Source organism: Gymnogyps californianus, chromosome 29, assembly GCF_018139145.2.
Source record: "Gymnogyps californianus isolate 813 chromosome 29, ASM1813914v2, whole genome shotgun sequence".
NCBI lineage: Eukaryota > Metazoa > Chordata > Aves > Accipitriformes > Cathartidae > Gymnogyps > Gymnogyps californianus.
Genome location: NC_059499.1, coordinates 2,190,663 through 2,212,558, shown reverse-complemented (window position 1 = coordinate 2,212,558; position 21,896 = coordinate 2,190,663). Strand labels below are relative to the sequence as shown.

At 50.5% G+C, this 21,896-nt stretch overlaps 1 protein-coding gene across 3 annotated transcripts; it reads left to right on the top strand.

Annotated features, from left to right (window-relative positions):
• The first annotated feature begins 2,756 nt into the window (after positions 1–2,756).
• PLEKHO1 (pleckstrin homology domain containing O1) lies at positions 2,757–21,888 on the top strand. Of its 3 annotated transcripts, none has more exons than XM_050912354.1 (6): positions 2,757–2,975; positions 3,832–3,969; positions 16,528–16,668; positions 18,144–18,248; positions 20,470–20,571; positions 21,110–21,888. In XM_050912354.1, the coding sequence occupies exons 1-6, from the start codon at positions 2,946–2,948 to the stop codon at positions 21,872–21,874; spliced, it is 1,281 nt and encodes a 426-aa protein (XP_050768311.1). In that variant the 5' UTR covers positions 2,757–2,945; the 3' UTR covers positions 21,875–21,888. The 3 variants fall into 3 exon arrangements, with proteins under 3 accessions (XP_050768311.1, XP_050768309.1, XP_050768312.1); XM_050912352.1 differs by having other exon boundaries at positions 3,823–3,969; XM_050912355.1 differs by lacking the exon at positions 18,144–18,248 and having other exon boundaries at positions 3,823–3,969.
• The last annotated feature ends 8 nt before the right edge of the window (positions 21,889–21,896 follow it).

Sequence of the window (21,896 nt, the reverse complement as noted above, 5' to 3'; positions counted from 1 at the left end):
GTCTGTGTGAGAAAGGGATGGCCCCTTCCAGCAAGGAGCCCTGCACACTCCCCCAGGACGAGAACAGACTTAGAAGTGCCACAGAGATTTATGATGTCGAATGCTTTTTATATTTTTTTCAAAGCCCCTTTTACACTGCCTGGATAAATTGATTACCTGCTGCTGGGGGAGTGGGAAGGGCTGTTTATTGGGAACCACCGAACAAGAGTTTGTTAGGATGAGAAGAAACCAGTAGGAGTGACCCACTGCCCTTTCCTTTGATCTCTGCAAGATGTGCCTGGAGAAGGCACGCCAGAGCCGGAACAATAAGGCAAAGCAGGCCGGCAGCATCAGCCCGACTGCCGCTCAGGCAGCCATTCCTCCGACGGCAGCGTCTCCTCTGCGTGCTGCCAGCACCCAGACCACGCTCCGCCACCCAGGGCTCCCCGCTGGCAACATGCAACTGGATGAAAACAAGTTTTATGTCATCAGACCACGCTGTGGGTACACACCGTGTCACGACGATGGCAGGCGGCTGCTTTAGTAAAGGCAGCTTAGGTGACAGCCGAAATCCTGTCTGTGGCAAACTTCTGGATGCTGTGTATTGGTTTAAAAATTCGTATGTGACAACGGGGAATCTTGGAAGTGACTTGGCATAAGGCTGCGGGAAGTGTATAGCTAGGGCACGATAGAGACTCTTCAATGGGATTTCAGTGGGTGTGAGGCATCTTCTGCATCCACTTTTAAAATACCCATGAGGCACCTAATGGTAACTCTTCTGGCACATAAATCCCTTGATAAAACCCCAAACACAATCCTGAGACAAATAGTACGCAGAGTATCAGAGATCTGAGTTAGACTGGTGAAAATAGCACAGAACTGTGAGTGCCGGGCTGTCCTGACAGTCCCGCAAGGAGGCCATTTGGGAAGAGAGTGGGCCCTGACCAGCATGAGTCTTGATTCAAAGGGCATGACAAAGCTCTCCTGCTGCTACCAGCAATCGTGCCATCTGGCATTGGCCTGCAGCCACCTCTGGGGTGCTCCGTAGGACCTGGCCGCTGAAAACAGGACATGAAGAATAACAAGTCCAGTTGGGAGGCAAAATGTTATTAAATAAATTGGCACACTCCATCGTGCAGTAGGAGACCCTGCAAACTGCACCGGGGGCTTTAGACAGTCAACTTTTGCTACAGTGAGCGTGACTCATCTCCGTCCCTCTGCCGTCACACCTCACCTGCGTCTCCAGCTTTGCCCTGTGCCGTAATCCAGCTGTCCAGGGTAGGTGTCACTGCCGGGCCTCCGCAGCCCTCGCTGGACACGTGCCATCACTGGGGTTCTTCCCCGCTCCCCAGGAAGCAGCTATGCCGTACCCACCCAACCCAGTGCCTCTCAAGCAGAACAGACCAGCACCTGACACCGCTGAATTTACCAAAGAGAATAAGGGAAGCAATACTAAAGCATTTAGCCAGTTCTTAACTCCACACTGTAATTGTCAAAAAAACCCGATTATCCTCATGGTACAAAACGGGAAACTGAGGCACAAAGACAGCAACTCCCAGTTCTGGGCCCCACAGAGTATGGGGCTGCGCAGGCACAGAAGGAACATGCAATCCCTGCTCTGAGCATCTTAGAGGGTGGATTGGTTTTAGACGGTAACTTGTTGCACTGTCCCAGGCATTCAGCGCATCCCACAGCTCACAACACAAACGGGAGAGCACTACAGAAATGCCAGCACTTGAAAAAGGTACAAACCCGCCAGCCCCTCACTCACAAAAGCTCTGAAAATACTCTCTAATCCAAGCGCTCAACCACTGCTTTTGCTTCCAGCATATAATGTTTTAAAAGATGTTAGCAGCACAAGTACATCATCAGTATTCTTGACGCATTAATTCCAAAGTACTTGGGTTAAAATACAGTCTACAATCGGTAGTGTGGGTGTGCGCCAGACTAAGGATCGGATGGAAGGTTTTCACTGTAAAGCAAGCAACTGATCAATTGATCAATGATTTATCAATCTCTTTATCTATATAGTTCTGAACAGAACTACTTCCTCCTTTCACTGTTTTTCTCTCTTTTTTATGCATCTCTCTTATTAAACGCAGTCTATATGCTCAGATAGTTCTGGACTTGCAGCACATACAGGGGGGAGACCAAATAAGCAGAAAAAGGGTATTTTTTTAAGAAGCCAAGCATCTCCTCACTTTTGGGAAGCTGTACTCTGAATCTCACTGTCCTTTTGCAGTGTAAGTCCCTGCTACCAGACCCTCACTGCTGGGAAGCGATCCCTTCTCCCCTGGCCCCCTCCCCAGGGAATCTCCTCCCCGCTCCTCTCTGCAGAGTGCTTTTGTTTATACTTCTAAACACTCAGCCACTTTCTTGGCAGAAAACCCTCCCAGTGCCACCTGGCCGCTCTTCCGTCTCCCAGGAAGTTTTGCAGTGACCTGTGACACAGCCAAGAATGTGGCTTGGACACGGGGGGACATCTGACAATGTGCTGTCTGCTCCCGTCCCCCCCGCTGACCCCAGCCTCGACACACTCACATCCAGCCACACACACACGCATCCAGACACTCACATCAGCAGTGAGTCAGAAACAAAGAAGAAAAACCCTCGTGGGCTGCGATTCGCCCTTTATTGTGAACTCCAGACGTCATACGCGCACGGCTATAGATGGAGCTCGGGAGCCCAGGCCAGCCCAGTGCAAGCCCACGAGAGCTCAGTGATGGTGGTGGTGGTGCCGGTTGGTGGGGGGGGATGCTGTGTCTGTATGGCTAAGGATGTATTACAGAGGCGGGCTGGTCTTAATGTAACTAGAGAGCTTCTGTAATCTACAAAGGGTGAAGACAGAGAGGGAGTAAGAGGAGGTACCCTGTGTATTTCCCAGCCACGCTCTCCCCAAGAGGAGGCCGCCGGGAGCCCCTCTCTGATCCCCCCCCCAATCTCCCTCCAGCGCAGCACACCAAGGAATGATGAAAAAAAATAATTCTGCAAAAAGGGTGAGTCGAATCGGTTCTTCTGTGGGGCACGGTGGGGTGGGGGAGGCTCCCGGATGTTTTGGGGAGGGGGGCTTGTCTATTGATTTCCAGTTGTTCGCTTTGCCTCTGCTCCCCCCGCCCTTGCCTTGCAAGAAAACCAAACCCCAACCAGATCAAAACAAAACCAAACCCAGCACCCGTCTCTCCTTCTCTCCTACTGCCCAGCGCCTCTCCTTCCTCTTGAATTCGCCAGCAGATACTATTTGCCGTTTAGTGCGGAGCGATGTAGGCAGGCAGTTTTCATTTTTGATCACAAGGAAACGATAAAACACGGAGACACCATCTATCTGTCGCTCTGTCTGCTCTGTGCTCTGTGTGTGTGTGTCTGCTGTGCTCAGAGATCTTATCGCTGTCTATGAAGAAATCTTAAAATATAAACCCATACATAGATTTCGCCTCTAGGATTAACTGTTTATAAAAGGCACAAAAATGCAATTTTCACTGCAGTAAAAAAATCAGCTAGTTTAAATTCTCCCCAACACCCTCCTGTTCCTCTTTCCACGGGCAAATGCACGTTGTATGAGGCGAATATAACATAACAGCCTTTCTTATATAATACACAGAGTGAAACCCTGCCTGCGATTTTTGCATCGTCCCCTCGGTATTATTGTTGTTGCTTCACGTCTGCAGCAGAAAAATCTATGTAGAGTGAACGAAGCAAAGTACCTTGGTCCCAGCTTCGGTGGAGAGAGGGGCCAGAGGGAGGGGGAGGCGAAAGTTGGGCAAAGAGGGAGGGGGGGAGAAGAGGAGTGTAAAACCAAGAATAATACCATTTTCCCCCATTTTCTTCCCTCTCTCTTTGTGTTAGGGGCAACAGGATGGAAACCAGCAATCTGTGCAGCCAGAGAAGGTCGGCTGGGTGCGGAAATTTTGCGGGAAAGGCATTTTTAGGGAAATCTGGAAAAACCGTTATGTGGTTTTGAAGGGAGATCAGCTTTACATCTCGGAGAAGGAGGTAGGATCGGTTTCATTTTCCTTTCCCATCCCCCCTTCCTCCCCTTTGCATATGAAAAGCACACGCCGAGCAGCCCCAGCCTTTCCCCAGTGCCCCTGCCCAGCCATCGCCCCTCCATCGCCAGCCTGGGTTGAGGAGGTTTCTCGGGGGCTTCTCTTCCCCCCGAGCTGGCACCGGAGAAACCTGGCCTGGGTCGGTGTGTCAGCTCCAACAGCGACTCTCCCAGACAGCTCTGGCTGGGAGACATTTTCCCAGCACTGGACACATGAAAGGATTCACTTAGCGAGAGTTAAAACCCTCATCCTTCTTTCTGCCGCGGTGAAACGGCAATGCCAGCTTCCTTCTGTGCCTGTCCTCTGTCATTAAGTTCGACAGTGGTCTTGTTCCCAGCTGCTGCACTGCTCTATTTGGAAATAACTGTGGTCTCCCAACTGGAATCGAGCCCTTATCTCTTGTATTTTTTTCCCCCTGAACCACCCCGCAAGAGGAGAACGGGGAAATTTAACCACGGATTCAACACCTTGTTGAAAAACGTGTCCCCTCTCCTCCCCCTCGTCTCCGCTCAACATCGGCTGGGGTTTGGGGTTTAATGTCGTGTTTACATTAGACTTAATTGGCTGTGACTATCAGGCTGAGCGTTGCAGGCTCTGGCAGGCTGGGATCCGGCTGTCCTTGCACAGCCTCCCCCCCTTAGTTTTTGTCTTGATAAATTCATCAGGAAGAAATCCCCAGGCAACAGCACTCCTCCCTCCGATTACCCTTTAAAAACTCCTCGCTAGCACTGGTGAGAGTTGTGCCCACAAGAAGAGGCACAGGGGCTGTTTGGAGTCAGGCTGGTGCTAGGACAGGGCATTTGGGGTAAAAATAGGGATCTGGGTCTCGGCGGGTTTCCTCCCGTAAGGGGAGGTTACTCTCTGACGGGCATTGCGGGGCGGTCTGTTGTTCAGATGCATGGCTGCCTGGCCCAGCTTTATCAGTTTAGGAACTGGAGAGATAATAGGGTCCGGAGTGCCAAGCACATAATTTGATTTAGAGGCTAGTTGAATCTTGAGGCATGGCAAAGTGCAGATGGATCAGGGGTTATTAGAACACAGAAATAGCCTAGAAGTGGACTGAAAGCCCAGGTCACGCTTAGCTATGTGTTGGCATCTCACAGCTCGCTCCCATTGATCTCTTGGCTGCTCCAGAACCGGAGAGAGACACGGGCATGGGGAATAAATGTTGTCTGCAGGCTGGGGGCTTGGTGCCTTAGAAATGCTCGGGTAAAGAGACATAAGAAGAGAAAGATTAGAGACTGTAGACAACACTAGTGGTAATGAGACACTAAACCTATAATGAATCTATAGATACATCTATGGATGGGAAAAGTTAGATGGAAAGATGGATGCAAGAGGTACAGAGCGAGTGGCAGAAATCTCCTTTGATTTGTCGTCCTTCCAAATTTTCCAGTAGTAACGTAGACTGTATAGCGTGTATTTCTCAACAGCAGGCCTGCTTGTCTTGCATGACTCTTACAAGCAGCTCACATACCTCTGGGGCCACAGATCAGAGTTTAGAAACTGCTAGACAGACAGATTACATGGCTGGAAGGATTTTACCTGCTGCCTCGTGTTCTACCAGTCTGGGTCAATGGCTCTTCTGTACTGGGGCCCCCATTCAAGGCAGCACTGAAGCACGTGCTTGAGCAGAAACATATGCTTAAGGCCAGTTAACGGGGATCAAACTGCAGCTTGTACTTTTTGAGCCAGGACCTGGAAGAGAAGTAATCATGACCGAGTCCAAATGATAGGGGAGCTGCCTGCTCGGATCAGACTGCATCGGCTGTGCCAACACAATTGGAACTGCTGGGATGGGATTGGGAATGGGCTGGACTAGGCGTCTCTGTAGTGGTAAATTCACTGCAGGCTGGGCAGATGCTTAACAGTGTTAGCAGGATGCTTTACGGTCCTTCAAGCAGGTGTGAAGGCGCAGGACCAGTGATGGGAGTGAACAATACTGTAATTCACAGCTGAGTTAGCAGGGAGGTTGTGTATGTGGTTTTGGGGGGACTTAGAGGCAGACACAGGAACTGCTCAGGGTCCCTCTCACCAAGCCACCATTCAGTGGGGGAAGGAGTCGTATGGGTGGGTAGAGGGAGAAACTTGGCCCTGCTGAAGCAAAGGCAGAACAAGGCGGCTGGGACTGTCACCGCAGCGTCTCTGCCGGCGGGACGGGAGGCCTGACTGCCACCCAGGCTGCACCGACCGCCTGCGCCCATGGGCTGCATTCTGCCCGAGCTTAGGACCTCCTCTGACTACCTTCGCTAGGGAGAGGGAGAGGGCACTTCCAGAGAGCTATTCAGCACACATAAGCCCTGAGCAGCCTCTGGAAGTACCTGCTACGGATACACTGTGGTGCCTGCACTCCTAACAGGGGAATGCTCGCAGGGGAGGCCAGCCGAGCGCCTGGGCTCCATGCTAGCTGACTCCTCCAGGGCTGTCCCATTTGGAGAATCCTCCTAGACCCTCCGTCTGCAACCCAGACCTGCACTGCGGCTGTCCGGGACAGCAAAGCCGTGCTGTGTGGCACAATACACTCCCTTAAGCAGTGTGCGAACCCTCCCTTTGATGAGAAATGCTCTGGATCTTGCCTGGGAAAACAAGAGTGTTTTCCAAAATCCTGGCCACCCTGAAGTCACCAGCTGGACTGCCACTGGCTGCAGTACCACTGGGATGTCCCGGACACCCAGCGCTGCCGGGTGGGTGGTTATGTCTCTCTCCGGTACCTCAACTGTTTGAACCCCGGAGAATAAACTGACAGCAAAGGCTCTACTTGGCTAAGGAGCAGGAAAGCCTGCGCAAGCGAGAATGTATTCATACAGAAATCAACACCAGTGAAGATATGCAGGAAAAAGATGTCTGTCTGTCCATCCCTCGCTCCCAAATACATCCAGGTAGCTACCACTCAAATATCTGTGTGCTCTGAGCCGAGAGGAGGGACGAGGCTGCCTGAAGGGCCATGCGGGTGCTAGTTCTGAACAAGGAGCACTTGTGTTTGTTTCAGGGAGCATGCGTGTATTTCTTTACAGGGAAAAAACTAATGCATGTGCAACTGGAGCAGCACTGTGGCTCTACGTGTATGAGTATGTGTGTGAAAGACCATAAATAACATGCAGCAGTGACTGCCTATGTCTTTATATGGAAGAATCTGTGGTTGTGTAGAAATGTGGTTACAGAGGTAACATCTGGCTGCCTGCATGTGCACTGAAGTGACTCTGTGTGCCTGCGGGATTGAAGAATACGCCTGTGTCACTGGGTCCGGCATCTCCGGGAATCTCAATATACGAGGTGGCTCCAGCCACCTGGCAGGCGGTACACTGCACTGCCTGTCTGGGCGAGCACGCGCGTGTGCGGGTGTGTGGACGGAGGGCACACGCTTGGTGTGACTGCCTGTCGCTGTGCATTTCCAAGACTTTCTGTTCAAAGACAGACGGGTCTTTTAACACATGGCGCGGGTTTTTGGTACTGACCGGACCTTTATTCCTTAGCAAAGCCAGGCCTTCGCATACCAACAAGGTCTGCGATCTGCCCTGGGGAGGCCCGTAGTCAGCACTCCTTCCTGTCCACAGGTCTTAACGCGTCTTTCAGAGCTCTGCTCCCGGAGCATGAGTCTCCCTCTGCACACTCGCTTTCCTGGCAGCAGGTGCCTGCAGCTCCTGCAAATAGCTTAATAAATTGGGATTTATCAAGCAGAACAGGACGGAGCCTCTTTTGTTTTTTCACACACCAGATTATGCCCAGTGGAGAAAATGGAGCCACTGCGGGGTTGCGCTGATGAGTTGTGTGAGAGGCTCTTCACTGCTCCGGAGAAAGGCCTCTCCACTTGTGAATGCTTGCCGCTGCCAGTGTGGCTGATGGGGCAGGCACTGGATGCAGCCAGAGGGAGAATTAAATAGTGGAGACCCTGAGGAGACATGAGTAGAAAAAAATAGTGGAAATGGCCACTAGACAGGTTGAATCTCAGCCCGATTTCTGCAGTGATGGGAGAGGAGACTCAATTGTCTGCTTCCGCAAAAGATCAAAGTCCTCCTCTGCTATAAATTATTTTTGCTCCATCAAAGCCATCAGAGCAACGTGGATTTGGTGAATGGAGCTTATGAGTTAACTCTCATATTAACCTTGGTGCTTCTTGTCAGCTCCTCTTAAGCTCAGTGGCTGCTCTAGAACAGAAGGCAGGTTGTTTAGCAGGTAAAGCAGGACCCCCAGCCTCTCCCTGTCAGCTCAGAGCACCACAGAAGAAGGGGTTAAATACCAGGACTCCTGGATGCTATCCTCAGTTCTGCCACGCACTCACTAAATGAATTCAAACCAGACATTTATTTACTTTTGCCTGAATTTCTCCATCTGGAAAGCAGGGCTAATAATACTCATCTCCCTAAGGCACAAGGTGCCTAGGAAGGGGGAATTGTATGTCACACACTGTGGGATCCCTTGGGAAAGATGTCAGCTCGGGGCAGGTAATGATACTGCACAAAGACAACGCGGAGCAGTAAAACTGCTCGGAGCTGAGCACCGGTCTGCTATCTGGAAGGGCTGAACGGATAGGTTTCCAAAAGGCTAACTCCCACAGGCAGAGTCAGACTACCAAAATCCCATCAGTATCCACATTGAATCCTGCTGGGAATCTGTGTGCTTTTTCAGTTGCCTACCTAGGACCTGGGCTTGCAGGTTAGAGACTAGCCCTGATTTATTTATTTTTCTTAGGAGAAGATGTGAATGCCTGATGGAAGCCTGGGCTTTCTCCCTGGCAGAAACCAAGTCTGTAGGAAAGGAAATACATTTTATCAGACCAGCTGATATACCTGGAAAATGCAAACAGAGCTTTTGAGTTATGTTCTTTTGTTAGGGCATCAACCTTTGGAAGCTGTGAAACTTGGTCTAACACCTAGAACCTTTTGCTCTTCCAACCATGCACCAAAATGGTAGCTGAGGCTTACAGACCTTGTTCAGCCAGGGGCTCTGAGCCTGCACAGAGGTCTGCACCCCTGCTGCAAGCCGAACTCTGTGAACTTAGGCAAAAAAACCCTTCATTATTTAGCATTTGGTCATCAGCCAAAAAAAGCATTCAGGGCAGAAACATGCAAGACAAGATGTGCTGAAGTGAGCTCAGCTCTGCTAAGCAAAAGAACACCTTCTCAGTATCATTTTTGCGTTCTTTCCCCTTGCTCTCCTCCACACCGGTTCCCTTCCCCCCTGCAAATTTCTGGTAATTGTTCTCCTGTTTCTAGCACAGCTTTGTTACTGCTTTGCACTTGGGAATAGCAGTCAGACTAACACAGACACAGCTGGGCTCCTACCACTTCCTGTCAGGAAGCCCAGGGCTGTCCAGACAGCATGAGCGGACTCTGTGATGACGAGATGTTAATGAGGAAATGCTTCTCGGGGCTTCCTTAAGCCTTTTCTTGTTTGCTACCAAAAGCATCGACTCAATTAGCACAAGAGCACTTGAAAAGTAGTCTGTTCTCGCTCCTCATTTGTTACAGCACCATCAAACACTGCGCAGCTCGCTCTCGGCCTGCAAGGGGCGGGTGCGTGTGTGTGTGTGCACATTTGAAGTAGCGTCTAGAGTTCACAGACATGGTTCATGCGTGTGATGGAGCCTGCAAAGTACTCGTGTTCCTGTGCATGTGCTGTTCACACACTTGGTACTGTGACAACACTTCATGGTGTGCATTTGCACTTGAACGCCTCTGTGTACGGGGTGGCCAGGTTTGCTGGCTCTGTGTCACGTCTGCGGTTGGTAGGTGCGGAAAGTATGTTGGTGTCCACTGTGTTCAACATGCACAAGGTGTTAATCAGAGCTGTGCAATTACATACGTGTTTATGGACAGTGGTAGTGCTAAGTGTCAGACTGGTGTTTAAACTCGTGGCTTTCCGCTACACAACAACAGTCTCTGGCTGCATGGCTGGGACCTGCTGCCCCTTCCATACCTCTCCTGCTCTTGCTCTTCTAAGCTGCCCTTTTCCCTTCCACCTTCCTTCTCCTGCTTGGCCAAGCTCTGTTCTACACTTTGCAGAGCAAGGTGAAAAGTTTCAGCGAACTGTCTTTTCTGTCTCAATGGCACTGTCCTCCACAACCGGAGAGAGGGTGAAAGAACACTTAAGCAGAAACGACACACAGCCTGACTCCCTTTCCCTGCAACGGAGGTAGCTTGTGAGATGAGGCAGCACGGCCTTGGGATTAGAGTGCAGCACTGGGATGCAAAAGAGCTGGTTCCAGCACAGGGTGTTCTTCAGGGACCAGCTGATTCTGAGAGACCTGTGTTTCTGGTAGCCTTGGCTAATGACTCTTTGGGGCAAGGGACTGGAGTAGATATAGCAACTTTCTGCTGCCATCCCCTCGTTAGCTCAGGGCAGCAATCTGGACATGAAAAGGCCTGGAAGGTCATGCTCATGCCCTTGAGCTACCGAGTTCATGGTGCAACCTCCCGCTCAGGATGCAGGTGCGCAGATGGGAGGCCGTCTCTTGGAGCACTGCCATTTCTATTCTGCTGAGGTCCGGAGGCTCTGGCTGAAACCAGGGTCCTGCTGCGCCGGTGACTGCACAAACACACTATCTATATCCCTGTCTTCTCTCCACATGTGCGCCTTAACTGGTACTAAAGAAGGAAAAAGTGGACCATCTGCAGTGTTCCACTGTACATGGGCCATTTTACCCCGTGTCCACAGCATTTTGCAGGTCTCCATTACTGTAATACCTGAAACTCTCCCAATGCTCCCTGTATTTCTTCTTCTAGTTCCCTTGCAGACCAGAACCGCACAGTTACCTCCCTTGTGCAGCCAAGGAACCGAGAAGAACGAGGAGCCAGTGACAGGACAGGCCATTAAACGCAGGTCTCCCCCGTCACCTGCCAGTCCCCTCACCACTGCTGCTTCCCGGCACTGCCAGAGCCGGTGTTGCACACATGCGTGGATTCCTGTCTTAGTGACAGCCTGACTTTAGCTAAGCTCTCCAGAAATTTCTGTCCCTTGCTAGATGGTAGAACTGCTCAGCTTGAGGAAGTGAAACTTTCATCTCAGCTTGAGAGGGGAACATGCTGGCTGACTCTGTCCCCGAGACTGCCTATGTTTGGATATTCAGCTTTAGTGAGAATCTGTAGGTTTCTTGTTACACCCTGAGCCACATTATGACCTCTTGAATGTCTCGTGGATACGTTACACTTGGTGTCTTGTGATTTTCTGTACCTTCCGCATTTGCTTTGAGCATGTCACATCTCAACAGGGAACTGCTCAGGCAAATCTCCACCAAACAAAGCTAAGGAAAACCGCAGAACTTTGCCTGGTGACTGAGTGACTGCCCTTCCGCTTCCGTCCTGGTTTGGCCCCAAAACCCAGCCCTGATCTGAATCAAGGAGGTTCGGAGTTGTTGGAGGTGACAACTTGATGAGGGAGGGAATTTTAACTCTCCGTCAGCAAGACACCCAAGGGCAGTTAATTTAAACCACATTAGGGATCCTCCCATTGCCAGAATGCTGCGAAGGGGCATTCGCACAGGAGAAAACAGCCCTTTGGAAGCATGACTAGCTGCAAGGCTAGAAATAAGCCCTGCAAGGCTAGAAATAAGCCCTACAAGCCTTTGAGAGAAGGCACTTCAGGTACCATGGCTGATGATCTGACCCACTACGTGTCCACAGGATCGCCACATCCCACAGGCACAGGGACTGCGGTCGTGGCCGGCGTCCCTTCGGGCTGACCCTGCTGGGGCAGCAGCTGCGGGGGCGAGGCGTGTGAGGAATGTAGCTCCCCTCCTTGAACTTTAGCAACGCGCCAGCAATGTCAGCCTCAGCACATCTCTCCGCTGACTGCAGGCCCAGATTAGCCGGTAGCCGCATGGCTGCCTGCAGAGTAGCTACACCCCAAGCAGTGGCAGCTGCCATTGGGGGTGCGGGGACCGTGTGGTCTGATGGCTCCAGGGTCTAATGTACCCTGCTTTAGGGACTTGGCTTTGCCTTGGGTGATGGGGGATACCTCGGGTTCCTTCTCTGTGCCTCAGTTTCCCTTCCCTTGCCTGGCCCACTTGGAGTGTGAAAGCATTTCTGGGAGCATGGGGAGGAGCCTGGCTGAACCCCAGGACAAGAAATTGTTTTGTCCGCCTAGGGCAGGTACAATACGGATAGCAAAGCCAGCAGACAGCCACGGCAGCAATTGCTGGGGTTTATTTGCCTTAATGCTTTCGATCCAGAGCTTCCCTGCAGGGCGAGGAGTGCAGGACCTACCTGCCCATGAGGCTCTGAGATCCATCAGCTCGCTGCATGCCAGGCACTCAGCAGCTGCGAGGAAGGAAAGACCTGCTGGCCACCTCCCAGCTAGGAATGATTTTGCCAAAATCAACCATCCAGGCCTCTCCCTTCCTAGCACATTATGCCAAGCGGTCCCTGATTCCTCTCAGCCTCAAACTACAGCGTGGGAGACCTTAAGAAAGGCTAGTGAAAGCAGCAGGATCCAAAAAATACCCACATCTGCAGAGCCCCGGCTGTGTCACAGGCAGGTGTGCCAACCCGTGCAGTGGACAGGAGAGGATACACCGCCCCAGACAGGGAAGCTTTTTCTTGACTCCCTAAAAGGAGCTGTAGAAAAGAGGAACTGTCAGGCCCTGGAGAGCCTGTTTAAACCATCTTCCCTGCAAGTTAGAGAGCAAGAGACAAACTGTCTGGGGATGGGGAACCAGACTGAAGACTCTGTATCCAGAGGAGCTGCTCAGCCTTTCCCAGAACTCAGACCTTTTCTTAAAGAGTTTCAAGTTTGGCATCTGAGACTAAAAATCACCCCCACTTTCAAAAATTTGTGTTCAATCTATATTCAGCAAAGAAGAAAAAAACAAACAAGCAAATGTAATGGTTGTCGTAAATCTCCATCACTAGGATTAACTCCTCAGACACAGAGCACCCTGGGTGCGTGACGAGCTGTGGCAGGTCACCCTGACATAAATGAAGATCAATGCTGCTATGCTGCCCCTGCCATTCCCCTTACAAACCACACCGGGTGACAGAGAAATCGTGCTTCATTCCCTCCTACTAAGAACTGACGCCTGAGGCTACTTCCTCCCAAAGGTCTCCAAAACATTATCCAAAGACCTGTACGTTGCCTGGGTGCTGGGAACACATCAAGCCAAATTCTCTGCTGGTGAAACCTGAAGGGTTTTATTTGCATGGCTCCAATCTCACTGAAACTGTGGAGAAGGGTAGACACCCTGCAGGTTTGTCACCCACCTCCTGTTGACATAGGTGACTGGGATTTCGGCTTCGCTGACCATGTGGTTCCAGCAGTTTTGTGGGTCTTTAGGGGTTGCTTTTTTCTTTTTTTTACAGAGGATGGACTGCATGACTATCCTCAGCCTCTGAGCACTCATCCTCTCCTGCCTCTGAGGTCGCTCTGTTCTGTAATTCATGCCCACCACCTCCCTCTTTTTGGCCTCAGTAGCCTCCCACAAAGGACAAAAGAGCTGGCTGGTACTTTTGAAGTTTGCCTTTCACCTTCCTTCTCTCTAGTTTCACTGTTTACACACTGAATGCTCTGTTATTTTGCTCAGCTGCTTACTTCTCTGCCTGCATGTCTCAGTGCGGGAGAGAGGGGGGAAATCAGTTGGCAATGCCCCTTGTGAGACAAGACTGCTGTCCTTCCCATGCCTCGTGAAATCACTGCGTCACCGCAATGGAGCCCATTTCAGGCTGATGCTGAGACTTCTTCCCACCACGAAGGCAGAACAAAGCCACGTTCAAATGACTAAATTACAGCCCCATTCACTTTATGGCCTCATTATACTACCAAGGCCGTGTACAAGAGGGAATCAATTCAAAGTGAGCACGAACCTGGCTTTCCTCCCTGTGCCGCAGCTCTGGCTGAAGGACAGACATACCCTTAGGCACCTGACTCACTCTGGCCCACATCCTTAACGGCAGCGACGCACGCACCCATCCCCACAAAATACCTATGGGGGGCTGAACCTGCCCACCCTGTCTGAAACTTAGAAATGGGACCCCAACATCATCCTTTTAATGCAAATAGATGTTGCTTATTCTCAGTTCTTAAGCATTTTGTAACTGGTCTACACACACATACAGCACTTTGGTGAAAGTGATATACAGTCTGTGCAGCAGGCTCTCTTCTGAGCGTCACGTGTAGACAAGCGCGGTGTTAGAGCCCTGGCACTTGTCAGTCCAAGTCTTTTAAAGGACTAGCTACACCCGAAGGGTGTTTATCTGAACCGATGACACCCATCCTTTCTGCAGGCTCCTGTAGATATTCCTAGAGGCAAGATATTTGAGTCCCGGCTCCCATGAGTTCACAGCGCAGGCTCTGCGTGTCTGAGAAAGGAGGGAAGGGCTGGGGAAGTCCCAGTGACCTACATGAGCAAACATCTGGAGTAAGGACTCCTGCCTCAGCCGCTGCGTCGCAGCTGGGGGCTCAGAGAGGATCGGCTTTTCCTGCTGCAAATGAGTAGGGCTGAATTCAGCCAAGATTCATGGAAAGAGGTGGATCTACAAAGGATTGTAGAATGGTACTGGGAAGAGATAAAAGCCGATTAGAAATGCACAGGGAGGGTATGTAGATAGACATTATCTGCGAGACACATTTCTTTATCTGTTTGTAATAGTCCATACACAGTGGCTGTTGTTATGAGCAGAAATAAGCAATGGCTTCTGGGGCTTCAAGAATAGCTGTGTACAGTGTCTGCCTCCTAGTTCTTGAAGACAAACTCGGGGATAGAAAGAAAAAGGACAGAGGGGGAACTGCGGTCATTATGCAAGGCCAGATGGTCAGTTTATCTGTGTCTCTGGTTAGAAAGCTGGTTACAGCATTTTAGTCAGCCTCTTTGTTTAAATTCTATTGAAAAAACCATGGGGAATTCCTTCAGTGCTTCCCAAAACTAGGGAGGAAACATATTAAATGGGGTGGAGTCCTTTCAAGAAATCCAAGAGCTAAGACCTCATCACCGTCTGCCTTTCCGGCACCCGAGTTACTCAAACTCCACTGCAGATCCCAGCCTGTAATGACCCCGGCTGGAGCTGGATTAGGCAGATTGACATGGATTTGAGCCTGCTACAGTTCTGTCCTTAGCGGACATGCAAAACCAAGTTCTCTCCCATCCCAGTTACCTACATTTCTCATGTTTACCATGGAAAGAGTAGAGCTGCCCTGCTGTAGGAGTGGGATGTGAGGATAGTGCATTAAAGATAGCAATGAAAAGGAAGGGCATGCATACAAAACTAAAGGGGGCCAGGCAGAAGACAGGCTGTGCATTCTCTTCTTTGCTCCAAGTGTCCCCCAAGTGATGACACCTTCAGGTCAGCGGTCTGTCTGTCAGGGGACAGTATCAAGAACCCTGGCTTCCTCCCCAGCTCAGCCACAGCCTTCGCAACCATGTGCAAGTCACATCTTTAATTTAAGCCTCTGTGATATTTATCTATAGCTGTGTGCTGGTCACACCGCTGGCTAATACAGAAAGTGCTGGGAATAGACCTGGAAAAAGTGAGATCTTGTAAAAGCTGCAAAGTGGCCACTTTGACTCTCTAAAGGACAACCAAGAAGTGCTGCTGTCAGTGAAGGCCAAGCCCTAGCACTCACTCCCTTCTTGAAACCTTCCCTGAATCCCCTGGCTGCCGAAGGTCTCGGGGGGCCTGGCTAGCCACCCAGCACTGAAAGCCTGGCAAGCAGCTGCCAAAACAAAACCCATGAGCTGGGCAGTCACTGGTGCCTGGATGAATTCTGCCCATAGCCCCTTCCCAAGGGATGAGGCTCAGCAGCGGGGGAAAAGCAGCACACGCATCGTGTCAGTAATCTGGGACTGGATGTGCTTCATCCACCCCCCAAATCAGCTGTCAGCACAGGCTTCAGTAATACCACCAGGTTAAAAATAGGAAGTGCTAATCTTTATCCCTCAAACTTTTGTTATGCTGTCTCCAGAAAAGCAACAAGCGCTAATATGATTGACCCTTTTAATCAGCAGATGAAAGTCCACCTCCTCCCAGCATCTCCTGCCTCCGCATGAACCTCCTCCTACCAGACAGGGTCCTCTCCTTGCTGCTGGAGTAAATCCTGTTCATTTTGAGGGTCCACAAGCATAAACATTGTGTCTGATCACACCTGCATGTCAGTCCAGCCTAGCCCCAGTAACTCTGGGGGTGGGAGAGGCAGTTAAGTCCCGAAGGAATCCATAGCAAAGCAGGAATTAACCTAGGAGACTGTGATTTTCAAGTTATCCTTCTAAATATGTCCCACTCATTCCAGAAGAGACTTGAGTCAAAACTACCATGTTGAAAATTGCTGCTTCTCCCCACCAAACCAAGTGTAGCACTCCCCAGCTAATAATAGTGCTATTACTGCATTTGTGTCTTAAGGTGGAAGACACTTGCACAGTGTTTCAGCGACCAGATAACACACCAGAGGCTCCAGCACACATTCTGTACATTCAAACCCCCTGTGCAGACAGCAGCTCCAGCCAGGCGCCCCGCTGGCTTGGAGCAGCAGCCCTGTTACTGCCTCTCTGTCTGACATCTGCAATTTTCTTTTTGTTTTGCAGGTAAAAGATGAAAAAAACATACAGGAAATGTTTGACCTGAGTGATTATGAGAAATGTGAAGAGCTCAGGAAGTCCAAAAGCAGAAGCAAAAAGAACCACAGCAAATTTACCCTCGCCCACTCCAGACAGCCTGGAAACACGGTACACTTTGCTCTCAAGCATGTGGTCAGCCCGAGAAAGCCATTAACGCTTGGTGCAGGCCAGGCTGCCTCTCAGTTGCCTGCTCCAGGCCTGAGGGCTTGATGCAGTAATTGGGGGGTGAAATTGGATAGCCTGAGTTGTGTAGGAGTCCAGAACATGTCTTGTGGTTTAAAATATATGAATGTCCATTTACCACGTCAGGACCGATAGCAACAGTGAGAGATGGAGAGAGAAGCAGGGTTTCTGCTGGGAGAGGACCTGGGCCTCTGGTGTACTAAGTAAATATGACCAAGCACTTAGCTCTGGATCCGTTTACCTGAGGATATTCTGACTTTGGGAAAGGAAGGTATCAGAACATTTGCCAGGAGGAAGGACAAAGCCATTTTACTGCTGCCACTCGTGGCAGCTGCGGTTTAGCTGACTGCACTTGTTTATTCACAGGGGGAGGCAGGGAAGGGAGGGATGCTGATGGTCCTTGGGTTTGCTGCCCAGATTTGGGCAGCATCAAAAGAGCTGCACGGGAATTCATCCCAGGAGTACTTTCTGCACAGAGGAAAGCTAAAAAATGCCAGAATGGGGGCACTGCTACCTAGGAGCAGGACTTTCCACGAGGTGTCAGTTGCTACTGCAAAAAGAGAGCCAGTCTCCAACTACAGGCTGTCTCTGGCACGCACCCACCCACAGCCGCACACGTGAGCTGGATTTACACTATTCAGTCTGACTTGTTTCAGCAGACCAAGCTTGCCCACTCCACACTTTGATAAGGATTGTATAACACCATGAAATGCAAGAAGGGAAGAGAAGGGGAAAATGGAAAGTGGGTGCACTGTCCCCAGGCGCCCTGAGCAATGGAGAGAATTGAACAAAATGCTGTGGAGGCTAAAACTCATTTCTACTGAGTATCTAACTTAAACAACCCCTAAGGATCCTGGATCCCCTGTACGTGCCATATTTTCAGAACTGCTCTGCCCTCAGTGTGCATCTCACATATCAAAGTATGGAAAATCCGGCTCCTTCTGTGGGTACCTACTGTAGCTGCTTGTCTAACAGACTCTGTCAAAATCTGAGGTGGCAACAGATAAATCGCATGTGAGCAGCAGATGCACAGAAAGGCTGCATCATTGTTTGATGAGGGCAAAATCTAGGATGGTGTGTGGGAAGGCAAAGAGGGGGAAGGAGGAACTGCAGCCACGAGGGAAGTAAATATGGTACACAGCTTTTGGTCTGAAAAGCTGGGTGCTGTGAGGAATCATGGTCTGCTTTGCAAAGGGCTGCCAAGAAGCAGAGAGGCCAGGTGCAGTGTGTGGCAGAGCAGTGCCGTTCTGCAGGACTGGAGGATCAGGTCTGCTTTGCATTTTCCCACTAAGGCAAGCCAGCTGTAAAGGCCGTGTAGCTTTTCTGTGGGCAGGGACAGTGTGAAAGCATCTCTGTATGAGTGTAGTCACTGGCACTGACCTGAATTCCCTCTTTTGTAGGCACCAAATCTGATCTTCCTGGCTGTGAGTCCAGAAGAGAAAGAGTCCTGGATTAATGCCCTCAACTCTGCAATCACACGTGCTAAAAACCGCATCTTAGATGAGGTGAGCAGGACTCTGAGGGCTGGACCCAGGCTCCATTGTCTCAACTTTAATCTTGGGTGAAGATTTTAGACTGCTGGAGACAACAGCAGCCCCTCCTATCCTCTCCATTTCCTATTTAAAAGGAGTGCAAAGCCATTGCGTTTTAAGGACTGCACTCAAACACAGCCACCAACACCTAGAGAGTGAGCTCTTCTGAAGATTTGGGATGGTTTGATCCTCCCAGCCTCGGGATTAATATGCAGCACTGATTGCAAAGCAATGGCAAGGGGCAGCTGCCAAGGCTCTGTCACACCCGGCCCCAGTGAGATGCCTTCACTTTGGCGCCCAGCCTTGCCTCGCACAGGGCTGGTGGGACTATGGTGGAATGGTTTCCCAGGGCTTTGGAGAGCCTTTCCTCCCATCCGCTGCTCCTGGGTGAACATGCAGTGTGCTCGTGTTTGCCAAGGAGCTTTAAGTAGTGGAACTGAATTAAGGAATTAACTGAAAACCAATATAGTCCCATGCTATCTTCAGAGCACCCTAATAGCATGGCACCATCTGTCAACCCCCCTCTGGCCATCTTCATCCCACCTACTCCTCCCCTCTCAATCACCATCTCCAAGAGACAGGCCCATTTCCACTGCTTTGGCTGAAGGACAGGGACTTACTGGGCATTTAAACTTTGCAGATCCTTTCCTGCTGTTCAAGGGTCAAACCAGGAATGTTTAATCCTGCCTTCTCAGCACTGTGTGGCATATATATTTCTGTCAAGATGAGTCAGGCTCTCCATTTAGTGAGAAAAGAAGGGACAACCAGAGAGATGAGGCATCAGTGCACTGTGGGACAGCAACAGGAGGACCTTGGAACAGTATAGCCCTGCCTACTTGAGAACACGTCCACACAAAGCGTAACTAGCATAGCTCCTACCGCTTCCAAAGTGGCAGCATTATTGCTGCATTAAACTCCCAAAGTAACTACCACAATTATGCAAAGCAGCTTCTACTAGAAAAAAGAACAAAGCAACATCAGTTCAGCCTCCTCCTGGAGACAAAGTGTACACTTACAACCGCAGCTGAGCGGACAGAGGCCAGGTTTAGATCAGTATGAGCGTTCCCACATAGTTTAGTCCAGTGTGAATGATAACTACCTTGAGAAGGCTGTGCCCCTCGCTACCAGGGCTGCAGTTTGAAAGAGCATTTCAACGCTGTCTCACATTAATGCTTCATGACAACTATTCTTCAGTTTAGATCTGTCTCAGATCTATCTCATCCACATTCAACTTACTGCAATACAGGCGACCCACCGCTGTGATGCTGTTTGTTCTCTTGGATGGCAACACAAAACCCTGTAGTGAAGGAAAACGAAGGTCAGACCATAGGAAAAGCTGTAGAGCAGAAAGCAGCATAGCAAATAATGGTATAGATTGCTTCAAGGAGAGTCTGTCACTGAAATCTTTACAAACAGATTCAACAGATAATTGTCAGGAATGACTTAAGTAGATCGGATCCCATCAAGGCGCAGAGGGGAGAGACTAGGGAAACACTCTAAGACTCTTCTAAGGCTGGATTCCCACACCCCATTCCGGGCTGGCTTTACCTGCAAATCTCCTTCTGTGCATCCTTGTAAGCACATAGATCAGGGAGGCCCACCTACAAGTCTCAGACCAGTGATGGCCCTTGGGACCAGTATGTTGTTGACACTGTGCAGGCAGGTTTTACAAACCTATCAGTCTGTGTGTGCCTGGGCACACACCCTAGGGAGGGTGTTACAGGCTGTAGCCATCCAGTAACACCAGGCAGTCAGGCTGTGCTCCCAGACGCAATCCTGGCACAGCTCGGCAGCCGGAGGAGTCCAGCAAGTTAGCAGGTCAGGAATGCATTGCCTTCCTCATTCCAGCTCGGCACGAGGTTTGGTTCAGGTGGCGATCACAGCTTTCCTCCTGTTCAGCAAACATTTGCACTGCAGAATTGCAAACTCTGTGTTTGAGTTCAGGATTCACTGTTTGCAACCCAAGCTTCTGCCTGCTGAGCACTCCTGCCTGACAGCCTTTAGCAAAGGATCTGGCCCAGAGGTATGTGGGAGAAATTCACCCTCGGCATATGGCCAGGTCACAAGAGAAAGGGAATCCTGGAGGAATAAATAATCCGCCACAGTGCATCTGGCTGATTACAGCTACAGAAACAAGGAATGGCTCATATTTCCTATGCTCCCAGACGTTCACTAGCCTTTGTCACCCCTTTAGGTTACTGTCGAAGAGGACAGCTACCTCGCCCACCCAACACGTGACAGAGCAAAAATACAGCACTCCCGACGCCCTCCAACACGGGGACATTTGATGGCTGTGGTACGTATAACAAATTCCAGACACCTGCTTAGGTAAAATTCCCTTGTAACTATTATTTCATTTATAAGTAGATACAAGACGACCCAGTGTTTAAGCTCTGGCCTGAACTGAAAATTGTCATAAGACCCAGGACTGTCCTGGGTCATCAGATCTAGTCCTCCGTTCTTGTAGACCACGGCATTGTACAAACCCTTTTGCCAAGTGGTAGCTTGCCATCACTGACACCCATTTCCCTGATGCTGAAAATGAAATGCTCCTTCAAGTTCCTCATGGAGAATAGCCATACAGCTGGGGAAGGCAGTCATGGGTGAGCACAGATGGCTTGTCCAAGGCTGTTCTGCTGATCTGCATCTCAGCTAGAGCCACGAACCCAGCATATCTGGGGTTCTGTCACTAGGTCATACTTGGTAGTATTCCTGGTCCATCTTTGCATCCCGGTGCAGGTGATGCATATCTCAGGTGTAGAAGACACTCAGAAGTAGTGTGCAGCCATGCCTGTTCCTGTGACAATACAGCTCTTCTTTGTCTGCTTCTTCAGGCATCTACCTCAACCTCTGATGGCATGCTGACACTCGACCTGATCCAGGAGGAAGACGCCTCTCCAGAGGATCACAGCACCTGCGAAGAGAGTTTCCGGGTGGATCTGGATAAGTCAGTGGCACATCTTACTGCTGGACGGCGCCGGTCGGATTCAGAGAACGTCAAGTCGTCAGAGAAAGGCCGGACAGGGAGCCTCCCGAGACGGGAGGTGACCTCATGGGACAGATCTGGGCAGCGCAATGACTCCTTTGACAAAGGGACCATGTACACACCACAGGTCCCCAAAAAGCTCTCGCACTCAGAAAAGAATAAATGTGCCTCCATGGAAGAAATTCTGTCTCGACGGGACTCTTCCACGCACCGGGCGGTGCTGAGGAGGGGGCTGGAGGCTCAGTTTGCCTCAGCAGAACCAGAGCAGCTGTCCCGGATACAAGAACTGGTTGCACTGAAACTGGAAAAAACTCAGGAACTGCTGACAGAGGTGAAGGGCTACGGGGAAGGCAAGAGAAAGACGAAGGATTCCAACACCAGCACCACCACCACCACCTCTTCTTCCTCATCATCTTCCAAGTCGGACTCTGAAAGGATCCTGCAGGAATCGGAGAGGTTGCTGGGGGAGGCTTCCTCCACCTGGAGCCAAGCCAAGAGGGTGTTGCAGGAGATCAAAGAGTTGAGGGACCTGTACAAACAGTTTGAACTGCAGCAGTCGGACTCAAAACCCAAACAGAGCTCACAGTCTCAGTACAGGAAGAGCATGATGTGAAGGCAAGCCTTGGGATTGGGAG

Coding starts and splice junctions, on each gene's coding strand:
- PLEKHO1 (XM_050912352.1), top strand. CDS start 2,946: ATGATGAAAAAAAATAATTCTGCAAAAAGG. Junction 2,976..3,822: donor AAAATAATTCTGCAAAAAGG/GTGAGTCGAATC, acceptor TCTTTGTGTTAG/GGGCAACAGGATGGAAACCA. Junction 18,249..20,469: donor AAAACCGCATCTTAGATGAG/GTGAGCAGGACT, acceptor TCACCCCTTTAG/GTTACTGTCGAAGAGGACAG.